This window comes from Taudactylus pleione, unplaced genomic scaffold (genome assembly GCF_031769625.1).
Source record: "Taudactylus pleione unplaced genomic scaffold, aTauple2 ptg000201l, whole genome shotgun sequence".
In the NCBI taxonomy this organism is placed as follows: Eukaryota; Metazoa; Chordata; class Amphibia; order Anura; family Myobatrachidae; genus Taudactylus; species Taudactylus pleione.
This window is the reverse complement of record NW_028284603.1, coordinates 49,523,457-49,542,276: the sequence shown is the minus strand read 5'-3', so window position 1 is coordinate 49,542,276 and position 18,820 is coordinate 49,523,457. Positions and strand designations below refer to the sequence as shown.

Below are 18,820 nucleotides of genomic sequence, written 5' to 3'. Positions count from 1 at the left end.
GTCCTGAGGACCGGGTTTGAGAACCTTTGTAATAATGTGTTCAGTTCTGTAATATTTAAATATTTTTTTTTACATCCCACCTGTTATACTCACCCCAAGCATGCAATGCAAGCAGACATTTAATAAGCTATGGGCTATGTTTTCCAAAAACAAAAGTTTGTACATACAGTTTAATAGAAGAACAGTAAAGTACGACTACAAACCGAATTTCCTTATTAGTTTAGAAACTAAATATACATATACCTCCATTGCATGCCATTCACTAAGTACTAATGACCTAGAAGCTAGCATCCAAGGTGGACCATAGGGATATAGAGTGCAGCTGGAGTCTGTACAGCCCAGCAGAGGATGCCAGTGCATTGGGTGCTGCTGCTGGAGTAGGTGTCATATAACTAGTCGGTTGCAGTATCAGGTCTCCAGTGCTAGGTTAGGTGGGGTGGTGAATGATGCTGGAGGAGTAGGAGGGGATGGTGATGACTGTTCCAGCCTCGCTTTAGGAGCGCCAAGCAGCCTGCCCCCCTTCTCCTCTCTGATCTGGAGGATTTGCTGGATCCTGGAGGAGGAGCATAGCCGGGATAGAGAGAAGTACATACAGCAGCCAGTAACGTTTTATACACAGCTATAGCAACTGTGCGCTGCAAAGTTTCATCATGTCTCCCGGGATGGTCCCCTCCCTGCAGAGCCCTGTGCTGCTGCCTCATGCACTATGAGGAGGATACAGGTAGGTCCCTTCTGCTCCTTACCCCCGCACGGTGCACGCTGCCCGCTGCTGCTTCTCGCTCACTGCCCTGTGTGTGTGTTTCTGGTTCTCCATAACACAAGGCTACTAGCCGGATCATTCCCTAAATAAGAAGTAGAACAGCGGTAGCCTTTGGTAGATCACTTTGCAGATTTCATGCTACCTGTGTGTGACTCATCCCAGCATATTAATTAAGAACACATTTTGCTATTTATAAAATTGAAAAACAAGACAATCACAAAACCCAGTCTTATACTTTATTTAACCCCTTCATTGACAGCCGATACAAGTCTTAAGCAGTGAATACTTGTGGGTGTCATTGTAAAAATCTAAACCCCAGTCATAAGAACTGAAAATCTTCCAATCTATGTCATTGTTTCCACTGAGAAAAGTACTGCTTTCACTTTTTGAAGGCATAGGGGCTATTGTGCCGTGGCAGTGAATGAGTTACATCATGGCAGCCAAAATGCTCCTCTGCCTGCACAATAGGGTGATGATGACACAAGCTGAACAGTTCAATTCTGCACATTCCCCTTGTGTGGTGTCCCAATGCATGAGCTCTTATGATTGTTTTACTGTACAGGAGTGAGAAATTGGCACTGTATAATCTGTAATGCTGCTGGACATGACATGAAGGGAGAAAATGCCTGTGATGTAGTGTAAAAAGCTGGGTACACACTTAGATGTGTACCCAACTGACATGTTGTGCCGGGGGTCCCGGCATCGGCAAGTGTATACACGCTTGCCGATGTCGGGAGTGACATCGCGACAGCATGGCCCTCTCTGACGTTCCGACGCCGCTGCCAATGCGAGGGAGCGCTCATCGTACATGATATAGTGCACACACACTAGATGATGTGAACGATATATCGTACAATCTTGCCGATATCGTCTGTATCATTCGATATATCCTCTAGTGTGTTCACACACCTTAAATACTGTACTATAAAGCAGCGTATCCACTAGACTATGTCATTAACGATATCATTATCGTTCATGTGTTCATTATATTGTGCAGTGGACATTGAGCCCACAGTGAACGATATATCGTTCAGTGCCGGCACCCTCCTTTATCCCCGAACCTACACAGCCTGACTATCGTCAGGTTGGACAGCAGGTTCAGGTGATGCGCGCTCCCGCTGGTCGTTTACGGCGTTGCTCATCACTGGTCGTTGATGGCATATCCACTGGCCGATATAATGTCCGATTGAACGATAACGATATAGTAATTGTTCATTTTATCGGCTAGTGGATATGCGGCTTACGACTCTTTTTGTGCTCTTTTTGTGCCCACATGAGACCTTTTATGTTAACGTTTATTTCAACATCTATGATTTAAGAAGCTGTAATAGATGCTGAGTTATTATCTTTCCCTGAATTAGTTATTCCAGTTTTTATATTTCTGTGAAAATTCTCATTTTAATCTATACAGCAATATGTTTGTTACTAAATAAATAATTAATAGTAATATGCCTATAATGAGATATCTTGAGGCCGGGGTTTGGCTGGAGGAATGGGGCAGCAACATGAAGGGAATTCAAGGCACCTTTTCTTGTTTTTAGGGGCCTATGTGTCAAGCTAATTTTTACATAAAATTATGCAAATACTGCAGTTTCTGCATAATTTGATGTATTGTTGCTATGTACTAATAGCACAATGCAGGAGATTTCACAGAAATCTAAGGCAAAGTGCTAATTAGCGCTGCAGATCGCAGTCCCCATTATTGTCAATCGGGACTACGATCTGACCCCTATGTACTAAACTCCGAAAAGCTTAGCTTTTTGTTTAGTAGTTTAGTCCTGTTAAGTTTAAACCATGTTCAGCATGTCCAGCAGCAGGAGAGAGAACTTTCGTCTCTCCCCCGCAAGCCACGTCCAGTCCTGGAAGCTGACGCTGTGCGAATGCGCAGTGTCAGCTTTCCCCAGGCAAGTCTGTCACTTCAGTGAAAGACTTCTCCAAAATAGCGGAGACAGTGGTTACAGCAAACCGCTGTTAATACGAGTTCCCAGGAAAATGAAAATATTCACAACGAGTCGGATTGTTAATAATTGCGACAGTACTGCGATTATTAATACATAGGCCCCTAAATGTATAAATTTTATCATTTTGGCAGATCTAATCATGCTTAAAATGTCTGTATTTGTGTTTTGGGGTATATTTACTAAGCAATAGATTTTCATAACCCATGATTTTTGCTGATTCTGCCTGCCATATTTAAAAGGGCAGTAATAGTAAATACAATATTAGGTTTGTTTTGCATTAAATTATATTACTCTCTTAAATCTGGCAGGTAAAATCTGCAAAAATCGATGGTATTTAAAATCCACTGCTTAGTGTATATATCCCTTAAAGCATTGGTTCTTAAACTGTTTTGAATCACGGCGCCCTATAGTATCAGTATTTTTTTCACGCCACCACTAGGCCAAAAGTTTCTTATTGATAAATCATGCAAAAATTATTAAATGAAATAAATTGTGTTTATATGTCATTTTTCAGGTTCAGATATGTGGTGATATACAGGGTTGCGATTTACCTATTTTATAATTGACTGCTCTGGTTTTGCCTATCAGATTGACCATAAATAATTTGATTTGGTCCTGGGACACCAACTCCTGTGGCAGCTGTGCAAGTGCCCCACGGCACCCAGTTTGGGAAAGCACCTTAGGCTAAGTACACACTGAAGCACCCGCCAACGCCACGCCTGATGGTGCCGAATGAAAGATATATATATATCGGGCGGTCGGTACACTCTGCATGATCCGGTGAACAACCATCCTATATATCGTTCATCGGCACCATTGACCTTGCCGGCGTCGGTAGCTGGGTCACTCCTGCTGTGCATGCAGGCCGATGGAACGACCCCGATAAATGACCCGTGGGGGAGCACATAGTTGGTACACACGAGACAATGTGCTCGATATGTCGGTCCCATCCGTGGAATCGGATGACATATTTTCTAGTGTGTATAAAGTTTAAGAGTAAACAGAACTGCTGTAATAGTTGATAGTTTGTAAGATCATAAGTTATAGATTTCAGTTGCCTCACCAGGCAGCAGAATGTTTAGCTAATGCCCTGGGATCCATAGAAGTAATATATAAACTACAGCTGAGTATTTTCTTGTTCAAGGTAGCCAGAGATCATCATGACATAGTTAGGGAGGATAAAGATGTTATTGGAGATTATAATTTTTTTTTTTTGCTCAAAATTCTAAGTGAGGAACTGTGTAATTTGAAATACTTCAAATGATGAGATTAATACGTTTATTACATCTAATTACAGCTCAGATTGTGATACCCCTATATCACTATAACAGCAGCCATAGCAAAGACCTAATGAAAGTCTGTATGCACTTGTCACTCGGATATTTTGGTATCTCTATATTCAGCTTTTTATGCAGCAGTCAGATACCGTATTTCTTGCCATTGAAATTCACATACATTTTACTACGAATCATGAAATTGACACTTCTTATTGTCACATATAATTGTTATTTTTTTTTGTTCCTGCTTGAGATCAGCACAGTTTTGTCAAAAAGGAAAAAGGGATTTAGGAACTCAGACAGTCTGAAATGATAGCCTTTCTAATCTGATGCCATCTGGTCACCTGCAGTGACTCCACATTTTGTTAATAACCAGTTGGTGAGACTAGTGTGTCATTTTGTGTGATGCAGAGTTGAATTGTTCATGATAGTGGACACTGTATAAAAAAATTTATTTAATGAGGAGAACTGGTCCAAAGAAACCAGGCAGCTAATATCATCTACGGCATTGGACTCCAAAGTGTGATCGTCCATTCCATGAGCCTTGGTCCAGCGTTTAATGATGTATTTCTTTTTAGCAACTTAATTGTTGGCTACAAGAGGTAGCCATCTTTCATGGGGTAGATTAACACCCCATCCTACATTTGTCGTTTTTTTTACACCTATAAGGGATTTACCAGCAGCTACTATATGTGACTTCCGCCTTTTTTGCAGCAAAGTATTAGTGGTGAGTGACCCCTGCTGGAGAAATATGGGCGCTGAAAGCGAGGAGAGTTTAGCGCATAACTAAAAATTACAGCCTGTCACTTCTTCACAGGTTTTTGCACATTTGGCACTCCTATACATTACTGAAACCTTCCAGCGGTGGACCCTGCCCAATATATAGTGGTGGGTAAACCTTCACCTAAAGGGCACGATTCTATTCAACGGGAAGTGAGTAATGCCGGGAATCAGCTCTCGGAGTTATTCAATTCATATGCGCTGCTAAGCCCGACTAGGATCTCTTCTCTCATCCCTCCGGGGATGCGAGCAGAAATCTCACAAAAGTCCAGGCGCGATGCTGTTTTCTGCCCTTAGCGCCGGGAAAACAGCATCGCGCGGGGAAGTTTAGTCGGAGAATGCTCGTTCTCGCACCTAAACACCCTGTTTAAGGCGCGAGAACAAGCCTTCCCTGACCTAACTTCATGCAGAATTAAATAGCTTCGGGAGCTGATTCCCGGCGCTATTCACTTTGCGTAGAATGGAATCGTGCCCATTGTATACAAAATGTTAGCAGTTACCAAAGAGATTTCCTGCATTCTCTGTGTTCTTGTATTATTGTGGCTACATTGTGTAGTGAGACTGCGTTGCAGGGAAACAAGCCTTTTGGAGAAACTAAAAGACCAGAAACTCTGCATACAATGTGAAGCATAGTAGTATTATGTGGATATTCTTTGCAGCTTGAGTGGTCAGACAATAAAGGCAGAGGGGGTTATGTTTTAACAGCCTATCAAGACAATGTCAATTAACCCCCAGCCACCAAAATTTGACTTGTATCTCCATGGCAACCACACAAGCTAAGAGGATTATACTGTTCCCTCTGTGAAAGGATGGTGTCTTTAGTCCTTTGTTACATTGCACCTGCACTTACTTCTGCTCTTACAAGGTTTTAGTATTGTAAACCTCTGCTGATTACTGGATTAAACAAGAATTCTGTCTTTTGTGTAATACATTACCTGAAGTATTTACGTGAATGTTGCTACAAACTTATTTGATGTATTTATGATGGAATACAGAAGAAAATATAATATGTTTGCGCCTCACTTGATAATTTAACTTTTCAAAGTATTGTTTTTTTTGTCCTCATTGTTAAAGTTTTGTTGTTCATGTACTCAATAGACGGCAAAACTCAAAATATTCAGCCTCCCCCTCCCAGAGTCAATTACTTGTTACCCAATGAGAAGCCCTATTAGGGTACAATAATTACAGTAGGACTCTCTGCTGAGCCCCAGGTACCCCAATCTGATACTGCTGCAGACTTTGTGGCACTAGGTGTGGTTTCTGGTATGTACAGATGTATGCAAAATTTGGAAATTGCTATTTCACTGAAATCTGTAAGTGAAAATTAGTCCCTGATCCTCTGCACAAAATCTTCACATTTGAGGCCATATTCAATTGCCGGCGAAAGGCATTCTCGCTGGTGACGTCACTTCGCCTGGTGAAAACTTTTCGCCTTATTCAATTGTAAAGAGTTTCCGCCGGTGTGAAAAGTCTGCACCTTGTAACCAGCGGACAAGATTCGCCTCTGAAAGGAGGTGGAAGAAAGTGCGGAATTGGGTGTTTGGGGTGCAAAGTTGCGGTAACACCCCTGCAGCCTTGCGACAGTCCCCCAAAGGTAAACTGCGTCAACATTTCAAAAAAAAAATATTTAGAACACCTCAAAAAGTACTTTAGTTTTGGGGGAGAAAAAACCCCCCAAAGTTCGGGGACAAACTTATAAACTAGCGAAGTAGATTCCTGGGGGTCCCCCAAGAATGCCCAAGCTGTTTTTTTTTAATTGCAGGTGCTTGCTGAAGGTGCGTTTTTTTTTTTTTTTTTAACGCACTTTAGCGATTTTTCACCATGCTTGCACCCATTTTCATGTACCCCAAATTAGCAGGGACTATTTATTTTTCCAAAAAAACCCTGCTAAATGCTATTCTTCACCACTTGAGCAAAGACGCTAAGTAGCACCTATTGAGACCATTTAAGTACCCCAAATACCTTCAGCAGGGCTATTCGGGGGTATCCATAGTGATCCCTCATGTCTGGATCTTTTGGGGAGGGGTGTCAGGCTCATTTCCCCAAATCTAACAGCACTTTTCGCCTGTTTGAGTTTCGCCGTGATGCGTTTTCGTGTCATATGCAATTGAATAGGGCGAATAGCGGGGACGAGCGCAATACTTTTCCGGAGCCAAAACAAGCAGTGTAGGCAAAAAAGTCTGGGACTTTTACCGGCAATTGAATACCGGCCTTGATCATACAATTTATTTTTCCTTTCATGACTTTAACAGATTGCAGTGGTGTCATATAACGGCAGCCACCTCACAGTGGTCAGCCAATTACATTGATTGCAGTGCAATCCCGGTCTTCCAGGAATGGACAGGAAAAAATATGTAAAAATACAATAAACCATCCCCTTCTTGCTGTATTAGTGCCATCCTACTTTACCCTCCCTCTGTGATTCATTACCCCAGGGGTAAGATGCTGTGGAACTACACATCCCAGCATGCACTGCACATAGTTTTAGCATGCTGTTATATCAAAAAGGTGGCAGTGCATGCTGGGATGTGTAGTTCCACAGCAGCTGGAGGGCCAAGTTTGAAGACCCCTGCATTACCCCCTACCCAATGCTTTTACTTTGTGTTTATATGCAAAGAGTGGTGTGTTCCTGTGATGTAATCTCTGCGCTACACTCATTCACAGCCGTACAGTGACTTGGAGGAGAAGGATGGTGTGTAATACCAGCCAGAAACATCCTCTACCTGCTGCTGTATGTGAGCCAAGAACTGTTATTACAGATGGGAAATAAATTGGTTTATTGGGTTTGGGGGTTGAGCAACAATTACATGTGTCGTGGATGGAGAGTGCCTGGAAATGATCAACAGAACAGAGACTGAAGGAGAAAACTGATATATTGGGAGGGATATAGGTACTGTTGGTTATGTGTTACAGTATATACAGTATGTGTTATGTCTAATATCAGATGTCTAAATTTGAAATACTCATTAACCATAATGTACAGAGAGAGAATTTGCATTCCATGGAAAAAAGTTTACAATGTCAACAACCAAAAATCTTCTGCCATTTTGTCACTGAATTGAGAGAGAGAGGATCACAAACACAAAAATATTTGCTAAAAAATATAATTGTAGTGTATATACTGTATGGCTTGTCCCATATCACTGTATAATCTTGGTCAAGCGTTTTTGTCCCTATTAAAATAAGCACAGTTTTAGGAAAAAAAGGGATTTGAGAACCCAGACAGTCTGAAAGGATATTCTTTGTACTCTGGTGCCATCTGGTCACCTGCAGTGATTCAACATTATTTCTATAGCCAGCTGGGGAGACTAATGTGTCATTTTGTGTGATGCAGAGTTTGGCTTAATGAACTTTGCACTAAGAAGCTTTTACTGGTATGAACGTTCCGCCATTCCCAATTAGATCTCGCGGTGAAAACTGGGAGCACCAAGGTATCTTGGTTCTACTCCTGTCACAGGGACACCAGTGTGAAAAAAATAGATCTGTCTGTGTCCTGGAACTTCTAGCTGTGCTATGTGGTCCCTCCTTTCCCTCTTATTGCCTGTAACTCATGAAAAATTGTGAAGGTAGGAATAGGGACCCTTCAATTTTGTCATATGTGGTTTGCAGGTACTGTATGATACAGAATGCTCGAGGAATAAAATTTGCCCCTGCGGGGCCTAATGTTTCGAAGCGCACAGCCCAGCTCCCATCAGCAGTCGGCTGCATCTCCCCTCCTGGAAGAGAGAAAGAAAAAGTTGGCAAATATGACCTCAACGCCTGGCCCTTAACAGTGTTTGCATGAAGACAAATCAGCAATACGTACCAACTGCATACTCGCTACAATGAGACCATGGGCAGGATGTCAGAAATGCTGTCAAACCCCCAAAAATGCAGTTTTCTGGGGTGTGACCACATTGCTCATATGCACCAAGCCCAGGAATGCGATGCATTTCAGGGCTTGGATGCAGTGGGCAACGCATCGGATCACTCCCAGCACACCCATGGTGCGCGTCCTTCAGCGCATGCGCAGAAGGACGCCAGAGGGACTTCTGGGTCCCTCACTCGCAAAGGAGCACTCTTACTGAGAGAGATGTCCTCTGAGTTTTTCTAAAGTACCAGCCAATCAGCTCCTAACTGCCAAGTCACAGGCTGTATGCCACATAGTAGTGCCCCATATAACACATTGTTCCACACAAAAGTAGTGCCCCTTACATATTATGCCACACAATATTGCCCCTTACACATTATGGCTCCCCCAGCAGCTCACCTCCCTGTCTCCCTCCAGCAGCCTTTTGCCTCTCCCTGTGTGCCATCAGACATGGACAGGCAGTGCTGGCGCAATTTGAATCTGACGCCGGTCGCGAACCAATCAAACTCACGGACTGGCAGTCAATCAGGAGCTGCCACTGTTGATTGGCTGCCGGTCCGCGAACTCTGATTGCCTCACGACCGACGGCACTGTCTCTCTATGGGGCCTATTCATCAACACTAAAATAACGGTTTTAAGAACATTTTCCTTAATTACCGTTTTTTTTAGTATTCATTAACACACTTAACACAGGAGATATCACTGATATCTCCTGGTTAAGTCCATCTGCGTTAATTTCCACACTCCCCATACATTAGTTTGGGGATGTAGAAACTAGGCTATTCATCAAATTCCGAAAATTATGTATTTTCGGAACTTGATGGTGTTACTATACGCCATTCTCAGATGGCGTATAGCGGGTTATACTTACCTGCTTTCAGCTGGGCATGTCCTCCTCGGCTCCCTCCATCGCTCCCTGTTCCCTCCTCCGGCTGCTGCCCTGTGTGTTCTCCTGGCAGAACACAGTAAAGTTTAAAAATAAAAATAAATAAATCTTCAGCCCGCCCCCTCTGCCTGGAGGTACTGTCCGTTGCAGATCGGGGCCGGGCGGGAGTTCTGGGTCCGCGGCTGCAGCCTTTGACAGACGGCCAGGTGGGGGTGTGGGGGTCGGAAGGACAGACACAGAATTACCACAGCTGTAATCCGTGCTGCACCGCTTTTGTGAACATAATGGTGCATGTGCAGCACTGATTACAGCTGCGGTAAGTTAGAGCAGGCAGGGAAAAGTATCTATTTTCTGAAAAGCTGTCATCTCAAAAACCGATGTTTACGCAGAAGAGCGACATTGATAAGAGAAAGTAGCAGTGGGCGTCCTTATTCTCAGGTAAGCTTTGGAAGCATTAGCATATTTTTGCAGCTGCGTTTCCTGCGAAATCTCAGCTGTGATTGCATTAACGTCCTCTACTGAGTCAGGCCCTAAGTTAGAGGAGAAAGTGAGTAGAGCTCTCTGTGACAACATAGATCTTATTGTGATCATCTTATTATTTTGCACTGAGTTTGCACATGTAATCACTCCTTGCTCTTGGCCCTGAAGACAGTGATTACTGGGGTTAACTGTGTACAGCTCCTCCCACATCTGTGTGCCGATACTTCTGGCTCATATTGTAAAACAGATGGTTTGGCAAGTACCCAGGAATTACCTTGGAGTTGGCAAATGGCAACCCATGAACTAACTAAATTTTGTACTGTTTATGCTTTAAGGTGCAAAATGTGAGATTGTTTTCTTCTAGGACTGTGGTAGATCTCTGCTGCTGGTTACCTCCATGTACCTGTGGAAGGAGAGGTGCCGCAAATCTAATATTGAGAGGTTTATGTATCAAGCAGTGAAAACCTGTAGCAACCAATCAACTCCTACCTATTACTTTATAGAATGTACTTGACAAATGCTAAGCTGATTTGGTTGCTATGGGCAACTTCTCCACTGGTCCACTCCTCCATGCTTTGCACTGCTTGATACATAAACCCTTATGGGGGGTATCCACTTGTAGATATACAAACGACCGCACGATTACGACATTGCAATAGTGCTGTCGTTTGTATAGCTAGTGATGTGCCTAGACTGAACGTTCACTCGTTCAGTCCTGGCACATCCCTCATCCCCGCACATGCTGAACCTGACAAGATCGTCAGGTTGACCTGCATGTACGAGCGATATCGGATGTCAGAAGCGACCAGCGGGCACGCGCATCGCTGGTCGCTTCCGGCCAAAACATGCCCGATGCATACGCGATTTGCAAGCGATTGCACGATAACGATGTTATCGTGCAATCGCTTGGCTAAATCGCTAAGTGGATACCCCCCATTAGGGTAATCTCACCTCTTTTTCAATTCCTCAAACGCAACCCCTCCACCCAAGTCTTGTTCCCTCATGGTTGCAAGGTGCATTTATTAAAAGGCCATGTAATTTAGAGATGAATATTCTGATAAGTAGTAGGAAAAGCATAAGGGATTCAGGGGTCTATGTATTAATAATAGCGGCAGTACCGCGATTATTAACAATCTGTATTGCAGTGGATATTTTAATTCAAAATTAAACTATTCCGCTATGTACTAAGCCATATTTGCCCGGCATATTGAAGGAGTATTTCACATTTCTGGGGGAATCAGGCACCGTGCATGTGCATAGTGTTCTTTTCCACTGCAGGAAAGGGATCGGAAGATCTCTCCTGTAAGTAATGGTGCGTACACACGTAGCGATCTGTCAGCAATACGATATCACTGACAGATTGTTATGCACCCTCCCTGGTATGCTGGATGATCAATATCAATCATCCAGCACACCACCAACTTACCGACGACTTTAGCGACCCGCGATCATCGATAATACACCTCATACAATAACAATGCAAGAAATTGACTTTAACAATGACATTGAATGCTCGATTCTATTGATCGCGAAGTAAATCGCGCGCTATTCAATTCAGCGTTATGTTAATCCGACAAACGTACAGGTGTGATGCTGTTTTCTACCCTTAGCGCCGGGAAAACAGCATTGCGCCGGCAAGTTTAGTCGGAGAATGCTCGTTCTCGCGGAGAACGGGCATTCCCCAACCTAACAGCGTGCAGAATTGAATAGCACCGGGAGCTCCCTCCCAGCGCTATTTACTTTGGCATCATTGGGCTCGATTCAATTGATCGCAATGTATGGAAGTTACCCACAATAATAAAATAATGTAATGTGAATTGGCATTGTCACAGTGACAGCACTAAGTTACACAGATGTGTCCTTGCTCATATAGCCGCAAAACGCCATGCAGCGCGATATGCCTGGCATGTGTGAACAGGTCCAGGTCCTGTGCAACTCTGCTAGCGTCAAGCATCTTTTTTTGACAAAAATGTCTAAGTCACAATTTGATGCGACTAGGACGCTCCAGGAGACTGTGCTGGTTGATATGATATGTGACACTTGTATATCTGTGTGCTACTGAGTCCATAAACAGAACTTGATGTGTTATAAGGCTGCGGCTGCTGCATGGTAGCACTTTGCATGCTGATTGAGAGATTCAGTCGCACACAGATATACAAGTGTCACATCAAATGAATCCGCAAAGTCTCCTGGTGCTTCCTAGTCACTTTGCGACTTAGATGCATTTTTGGCAAAGAAAAGATGCAAAACAGATGCCCGGCTCTAGCAGAGTCCCACAGGACTTGTTACACCGAGAGGCGCTGATTGGTACGACTGCAGCATAGATTAGTGAGGACGCATCTGTACTCTAGTACATAATGGGTTGATTGTGTAGAATGTGGCTATGTAGCAGTACAATGTTAAGATCACTATTTGGGATGTGACCTTACGAATACGATTAGTTAGTTAAACCTATGTGCGCGCACAGCCAACATGGATGAAATGGGAAAACTACTAGAGCCCGATAAGTATCTGCTCCAAAGGGGGCGAATCAATACAGGTGTTCCCGGAGCTAATATATTAATTGCATTTTAAAGTCCGACTAAAGCCACTTAAGTTGGAGAATGCCGGTTAGCGCGACAAAAGCTGGGTTTTTAGTCACGCTAATCAGCATTCTCAGACTAAAGTGCCGGCCGCGAGGCTGTTAGTGCTGCGTTAAGCCGGAAAATATCCTCGCAGACGGCACTTCAGCACGATTTCTGCTCACACCCTCAGGAGGTTGCGAGAAGAAATTCTTTATTTGGTCTAACAGCGCGCTGACTTGAAAAGCTCCAGAAACTCCTTCCCAGCGCACTGAAGTGAATCGCCCCCATTGAGTGAGTGTGTGATTTAAGTTGATTCAATTTGCTGCCAGGTTCAGATGGACGCTAACTGTACATGAGATGTTGGGGTAGGAAAATGTAGCTTATTTTTGCCAGTGACCCACAGAGGGGTTTGCTAATTTTTGTTAAGTTTTTCCTAATGTAATAACCATAAATGCACTCATCTGTACATTGTGCAATGTGCCTAAATTAAATATATACATAAAAGCAATGCTTTACGTACATATCCCATCGTGGGACGTCTTCGGAGGACCTGTTCTGTACATGAACAGAATGGGTCCTCTGATCACGCCTGCAGTTACCCCTGTCGCCACCTGTTTCCTGAGAGTGCCCAGGGCAGGGTCTGCGTTGTAGGACGTAGATTTCCTGGCCTCGCAATGGTAATCCGAAGTAGCGTCCATGGACGCTGCACTCAGATCGCGGATGCATGCAAGTTGTGTCTATTCCCTACAGACACCTCCTGCTGCATTAGCATATTAGTTGGACGGTATTGCAGAGCCGCTTCCTTACGGCTGTGCAATACCATCCACATCTGAATCAGGCCCAATGTTCCATCTGCATTTTTCCTACTGAGTTCTAAAAGAGGAGGGTGCAGTATATATTATTCTAAGTCTTGATGATGAACATAATAAGGAAGAATAATAACAAGTCTGTTGGTATTGAAGACAGTAAAGAATAGAACTCTCACTTTGAGGAAGATAATTCTAATAGGAGATGTAGTCCAAATAATACTACATGGAAGGCTAAAGACTATGATGTGGGTAGTTGTCCAGCATATAGTACTGTTTGGTAAGAAGATAATACTGAAGGTAGTAACCCCTCGAATAAACAAAGTGCTAAGGTTGATGGAAATATTCCTTGCAGAGTAGGGCAGCTCCAGGCCAAGCTGGTTATTTATGCTTGCCTTGAACACAGTCCAATTCTGGAAACTTTGATGGTTCCTTGAACAAGCATCAAAAGTCTGAATGGTACTTCAGTGACCCTCCTCTGTAGGCTGCAATGTACTAACCTGGCAGCTTTCCCTTGTAGTCTGGCAGCTTTCCTGATGAGAATGGCAGCTCCCTGTCAAGCATGCAGCTTTTTCAGTGAGCAATGCCTCTCTCTTATGGGGATAATAGCCCTTCTCATTTCTCACTGATGGCTCAATATACATAGCAGTGTTGTTCTGTGTCCCATCAGCTCCAGTGTTCCCAGTTATGGCTTTGGTCAGGTAGTCCTCTATTGCCGTGCTTCTCCTTTCTCTTCTTTTTCATTAAGCCCTCTGTGTTATGCTGGCTCTGACATCACTTCCTCCATTGTTGCTCCTCAGGCATCCTGGGAGCTTTAGTTTAAAGCACCCAAGGTAGCTTTAAAAGGCTTCCGGTGGCTTCTCTTTCTCCAATTCCTAGGTATGGGATGTCGTTATGAGACCGGCTCTCAATCCTGATATCTGAATCCCAGCAATCCCGAACTAAGTTAAATCCGGGGAACCCTTAGCGTTAGCCGCGTGTGGGGGGGGGATTTAGGATTAGGGAGTCTAGTGAGGTTAGGGTTAGGTTTGGGGGGGGGGGATGGAGATTAGGATTTGGCACCCCTGGGGGGAGGGTTAGGTTTAGGCTCCCCCAGGGAGAGATTAGGGTTAAGCACTCCATCTCTGGAAGGGTTAGGTTTAGGGAGCGGTAAGGGGGGGGGGAGGTTAGGGTTAGGCGCTACAGGGAGGTTAGGGTTAGGCACCACTTAGGGAGGGTTAAGGGGGGGGGCAGGGGAGGGTTAGGGTACTTACCTGCCCCAGTCGGGATCTTCATCCTGTCAGGCATTTGCTAAACAGCCGCCGGTATTTCAAACCCTTTCCCCTAGGTGGCCCAGAGCGCATGCGCACGACGGAACCGGCTGCATCGTGCGCATGCGCGAAACCCGGATAGTGACGGTTAAGCCGTCGCTCCGGGTCTCGCACCAAAGAGGGCGTGCTGTCGATGTTGAGTGACAGCACGCCCCCTTTGATGGGCGGGCCGGGGGGGTGGCTGCCCAGATGGAGGCATTCTCATGAGAACGCCTACCGTCAGGGCCGGCCCCACTGACATCACAAGTGATTCAGTGGGAGAGCTCTCTGGGGCTTGCGGCAACGAGACCCTACCACAAGGGTCTCGTCACAAGCCCGATGGTCGCGATGGTCTTGACCATCTTCCTGGCCGCTCACTATAGCTGTGGGTGGTCACCCACAGCTATGCGAGTGGCCAGGAGGCCGTTCTGAAAAAAAAAAAGACCGTCCCTGTTTCAGAGCGAGCACTCTGTCAGAGCGTCCGGCTCTGAATCAGGGCCTGAGTTCGCTGGTTAAAACTAAATAATGTGTTTATTCCTAATGTGTGTGTGTGTGTGTGTGTGTGTGTGTGTGTATATACTAAAATTAAATAAAATACATACAAGCAGGGTTGAGTTGGACAACCAAGTAGTGATTGAGGGTATACTGTAATCAGGTTCCGCTTCACACACCACTGTTTCATACATGACATGGTTATCTAGACTAAATGACCTGGTACAGTAGTCTCCTTTAAATCAATAGCGGTAGCAGTGGGTACCATTGCCTAACTACCTAGCCACTACATAATATAATGACACACCTAAGGAAATTACACTATCAATCCTTTTATAGTACATCTAAAGTACATTTGTAGATATTTTCAACTTGGGGCCTGATTCAGAGCCGGACGCTCTGACCAGAGGGCTCGCTCTGAATCAGGGCCCTCCTACCTAAAAATGGAGCGGCCTCCTGGCCGCTCGCATAGCTGTGGGTTACCACCCACAGCTATAGCGAGCGGCGAAAATGATGGTCGCGATGGTCAAGACCATCGTGACCATCGGGCTTGCAACGAGACCCTGCGGTAGGGTCTTGCTGCCGCAAGCCCTGGAGTGCTTTTGGCTCTATCAGTGGGGCCGGCTCCAGACGGAAGGCGTTCCCATGGGAACGCCTCCGTCTGGGCAGCAATGCCCCTGGCACGCCCACCAAAGGGGGCGTGCTGTCAGTCACCATCGACAGCACGCCCCCTTTGGTGCGAGACCCATAGCGACAGCTTGGCTGTCGCTATGCGGGTCTCGCGCATGCGCACGACGGAGCTCCTTCCGTAGTGCGCATGCGCAATAGGGCACCATCGACCTGCTTGCGAGCGGGTCTGAATTAGGCCCTTAGTCCTGCCCCCTGACTCCCCACTAAGCCCTGCCCCCTGTTTTTTTAATTAGCCCGCGGCTTGCCAGACACATGGCAGTGGAGGCCATCAAGTGGTGCAAACCATCAATGGTTCATCATAGATTGTTATTGTACTATTGATGGTTATCACCGATGGTGCCATTGATGGTGACCATTGTTGGAAATCCATCGATGGCCATCCCTAGAACACAAAGAAAGAGACTACAAGACAAGTCAGAACTTACCAGTTGCATGGTTAGTGCAAGAAGGGTTGAACTGCCGTACTTTTTTTTTTTTAACCCCTGTTCCCAAAGACTACCCAAAATTAAACTTATACCAAAGAGAGATTGTATTTAGGTGTATAACATACTTTATGTACAAAAAAATTATACATACACTTTTTTTAGATATTCAAGGTCAAAGGTCATATAATGTGACCTTGAAATGTAAAAGTAAATACTTAATTATAAAACAATTTGTTATGAAAACTCTGGTCCCTTAGCTTCAAAACAAGACCAACATGAAAGTTCTACCACAATTAGAAGTAAAGTTATGATTCATTTTAGTTGACCTTGCAAGCATAAATTTTACACTTTTTGTCATGTTTGCAACCCTGTAGTATGAACACCGTGTATCACTGAGGGCTAAAATTTCACACCATCCTAAAATTTTCTACCATCCTACCAAATTGTATGAAAATTTGAGATGGTTGGGTTGAAATTACTTTTTTTTGTGATGATTTGGCATGGAATGACCCTAAAACCCCTTATAGACATACTGAGATTCCCGGGTTTTTGCCCTGAAACGGCCAAAATTCCCTGGTCTTGTGTATGTCTAAAAGGCACATACCCAGGAGTACGTTCCCGGGTAGCCGCCCCTGCAATTGACCAGGGTATTTTCTGGAACTTAAGTCACGGGAAGACAGCTCTGCTCTAGTCTGAATGTTGCAACCTGGGTTTTTACTCCCGGGCTGCACCTAGCAGTTTCTGATTCGCCGGTTACAGCTGCATGATGATGCAGAGAGAGTGTGTGCCGGACTGGAGTGTGTGTGCTGGCACAGGATGCAGAGATACCAGCGGGTATTGTAGGGTGACCAGCACTGTGTAACTATGTCAGGACAATCTGAAGGTGTTTGGGGTGGCCCGCATTCCTCCTCTGCTGCACAATTACCTGGTGTTAGCGGTGAGACCGGGCTTATGGCTGGCGCAGATTGATCTTGGGTTGTCTGCACTCCACGGGCACAGACACCAAACACCCCGCGGGCACCCTGCACCAGAGTGAACACTGAAAAACTCTGCTTATGTCTGAAAGGTGCCGACCTGGGAATTTCCTGGGTCTTGGGTGTAGTGTGAAAGGGGGTCTCGACCAAAAACCTGGGATTTTGCACAGGAACAATTCCCTGGTCTGAGCAGGGAAATTCCCGGGTCGTATGTCTGAAAGTAGTATCAGACTTTCTGAGTATTCCTAGACTTATCCCTTGCCATTGTACAGCTGTCATTCTCTCTACATGATGGCTTCAGTGGAGGTATGAGAAGAATAGGCATTAGTGTATTAGCAAGTATTGTAGATCTAATCCCATGTCACTATTTTCTAAGTATCGGCCTATGTGAGGCACTGGGTTGATAAAGATGCATTTACATTAGGTGGATAATAACTTTTTATTTAAAAAGGAAAAAAAAATAATATTTTGAATATTGATCTTGTACGGGTGGCAGTCGGGATGCCAACAGTTCAAATGCCGACCGTCGGCATTCCGACTGTCTAATACCGTAAGGGGTCTAATGACAGGCGTCGATATTCCGACGCCTGTCATTTTACCTACGCCGGGAGCCCGACGCCCGACATACTGATCTAAGGTAAGCCGGGCGGCTTGCGTGGACAGCCACGTGGGGAGACTTAGGGTTAGGCACCCCCCTGGGAGGGTTATGGTTAGGCTAGGGGAAGGGGGAGGTTAGGTTTAGGCACTTGGGGGGAGCTTAGGGTCAGGCACCCCTAAGGGAGGGTAAGGGGGGTTAGTTTAGTAAAAAGTAGAAATACTTACGTGTCAGGATCTTCACTGACTGTCTTCCACTGTTGGTATTCCATACCGATCCCTCTTGTACAGTAAAACAGGTGTTATGAGCAGGGTGGCAGTCATGAAAGCCCGCCATCAAATGTTCGATGTCCCATGTCAGAGCATCTTTTGGGGGGTGTCAGGCTGATTTCCCCAAATTTGACAGTGCTTTCCGCTTGTTTAAGTTTTGCTGGGTCCTGTTTTCCCCTACTTTCAAATTGAATACGGGGATAAGCGGGCACGCGCGCGATACTTTTCCGCCTACAAAACACGCGATGTAGGCGAAAAGTCCGGGAGGCGAAAAAGTATCGCGGGTGCGCTGAAATTGAATAAGTCTCATAGTGGGAGTTTGGATTGTGACATGGCAACAAAGTTGAGAGGGGAACAGAGCCCGGAATTGTAATGAAGGGAGGGGGGAGGGCGAGCTGTGTCTTCTCAGCAGGCCTGTGTGCCACTACGAAACTTGCTATCTTCGCTCATAAAGCCCAGCACAGATGTACAAATTTTCGTCCTCTAGCTGTTAGAGGCATTTAAGCAGCATTAAAACAAAATAACAACTATAGTATGTTTTGTCCTCAACATAAATCCACAGCCTGAAATCAAACTTAAAAGCTCTATGATCTATTAGGTAAAAAAAAAACTAATTTCTCATTCCTAGTTTACTATTAACCAGCAAACGTGCTATTGTGCGTGTATGACCCAGCAGTGCAGAAACTCCTTCTAGGACGGTAGCTTTAGGTGAAGGGTAAAAA

The 18,820-nt window shown here is 44.9% G+C and overlaps 1 protein-coding gene across 2 annotated transcripts in view; it reads left to right on the top strand.

Annotated features, from left to right (window-relative positions):
• Positions 1-579: 579 nt before the first annotated feature.
• The window catches only part of NINL (ninein like), a 172,109-nt gene continuing 153,868 nt past the window's right edge, over positions 580-18,820 (top strand). The window contains exon 1 of one of the 2 annotated variants that reach the window (XM_088477366.1): positions 580-721. In XM_088477366.1, the coding sequence (XP_088333492.1) occupies positions 700-721 (22 nt within the window). In that variant the 5' untranslated portion in view covers positions 580-699. The remainder of the gene's footprint in view (positions 722-18,820) is intronic. The other variant, XM_088477369.1, reaches the window with a different exon arrangement.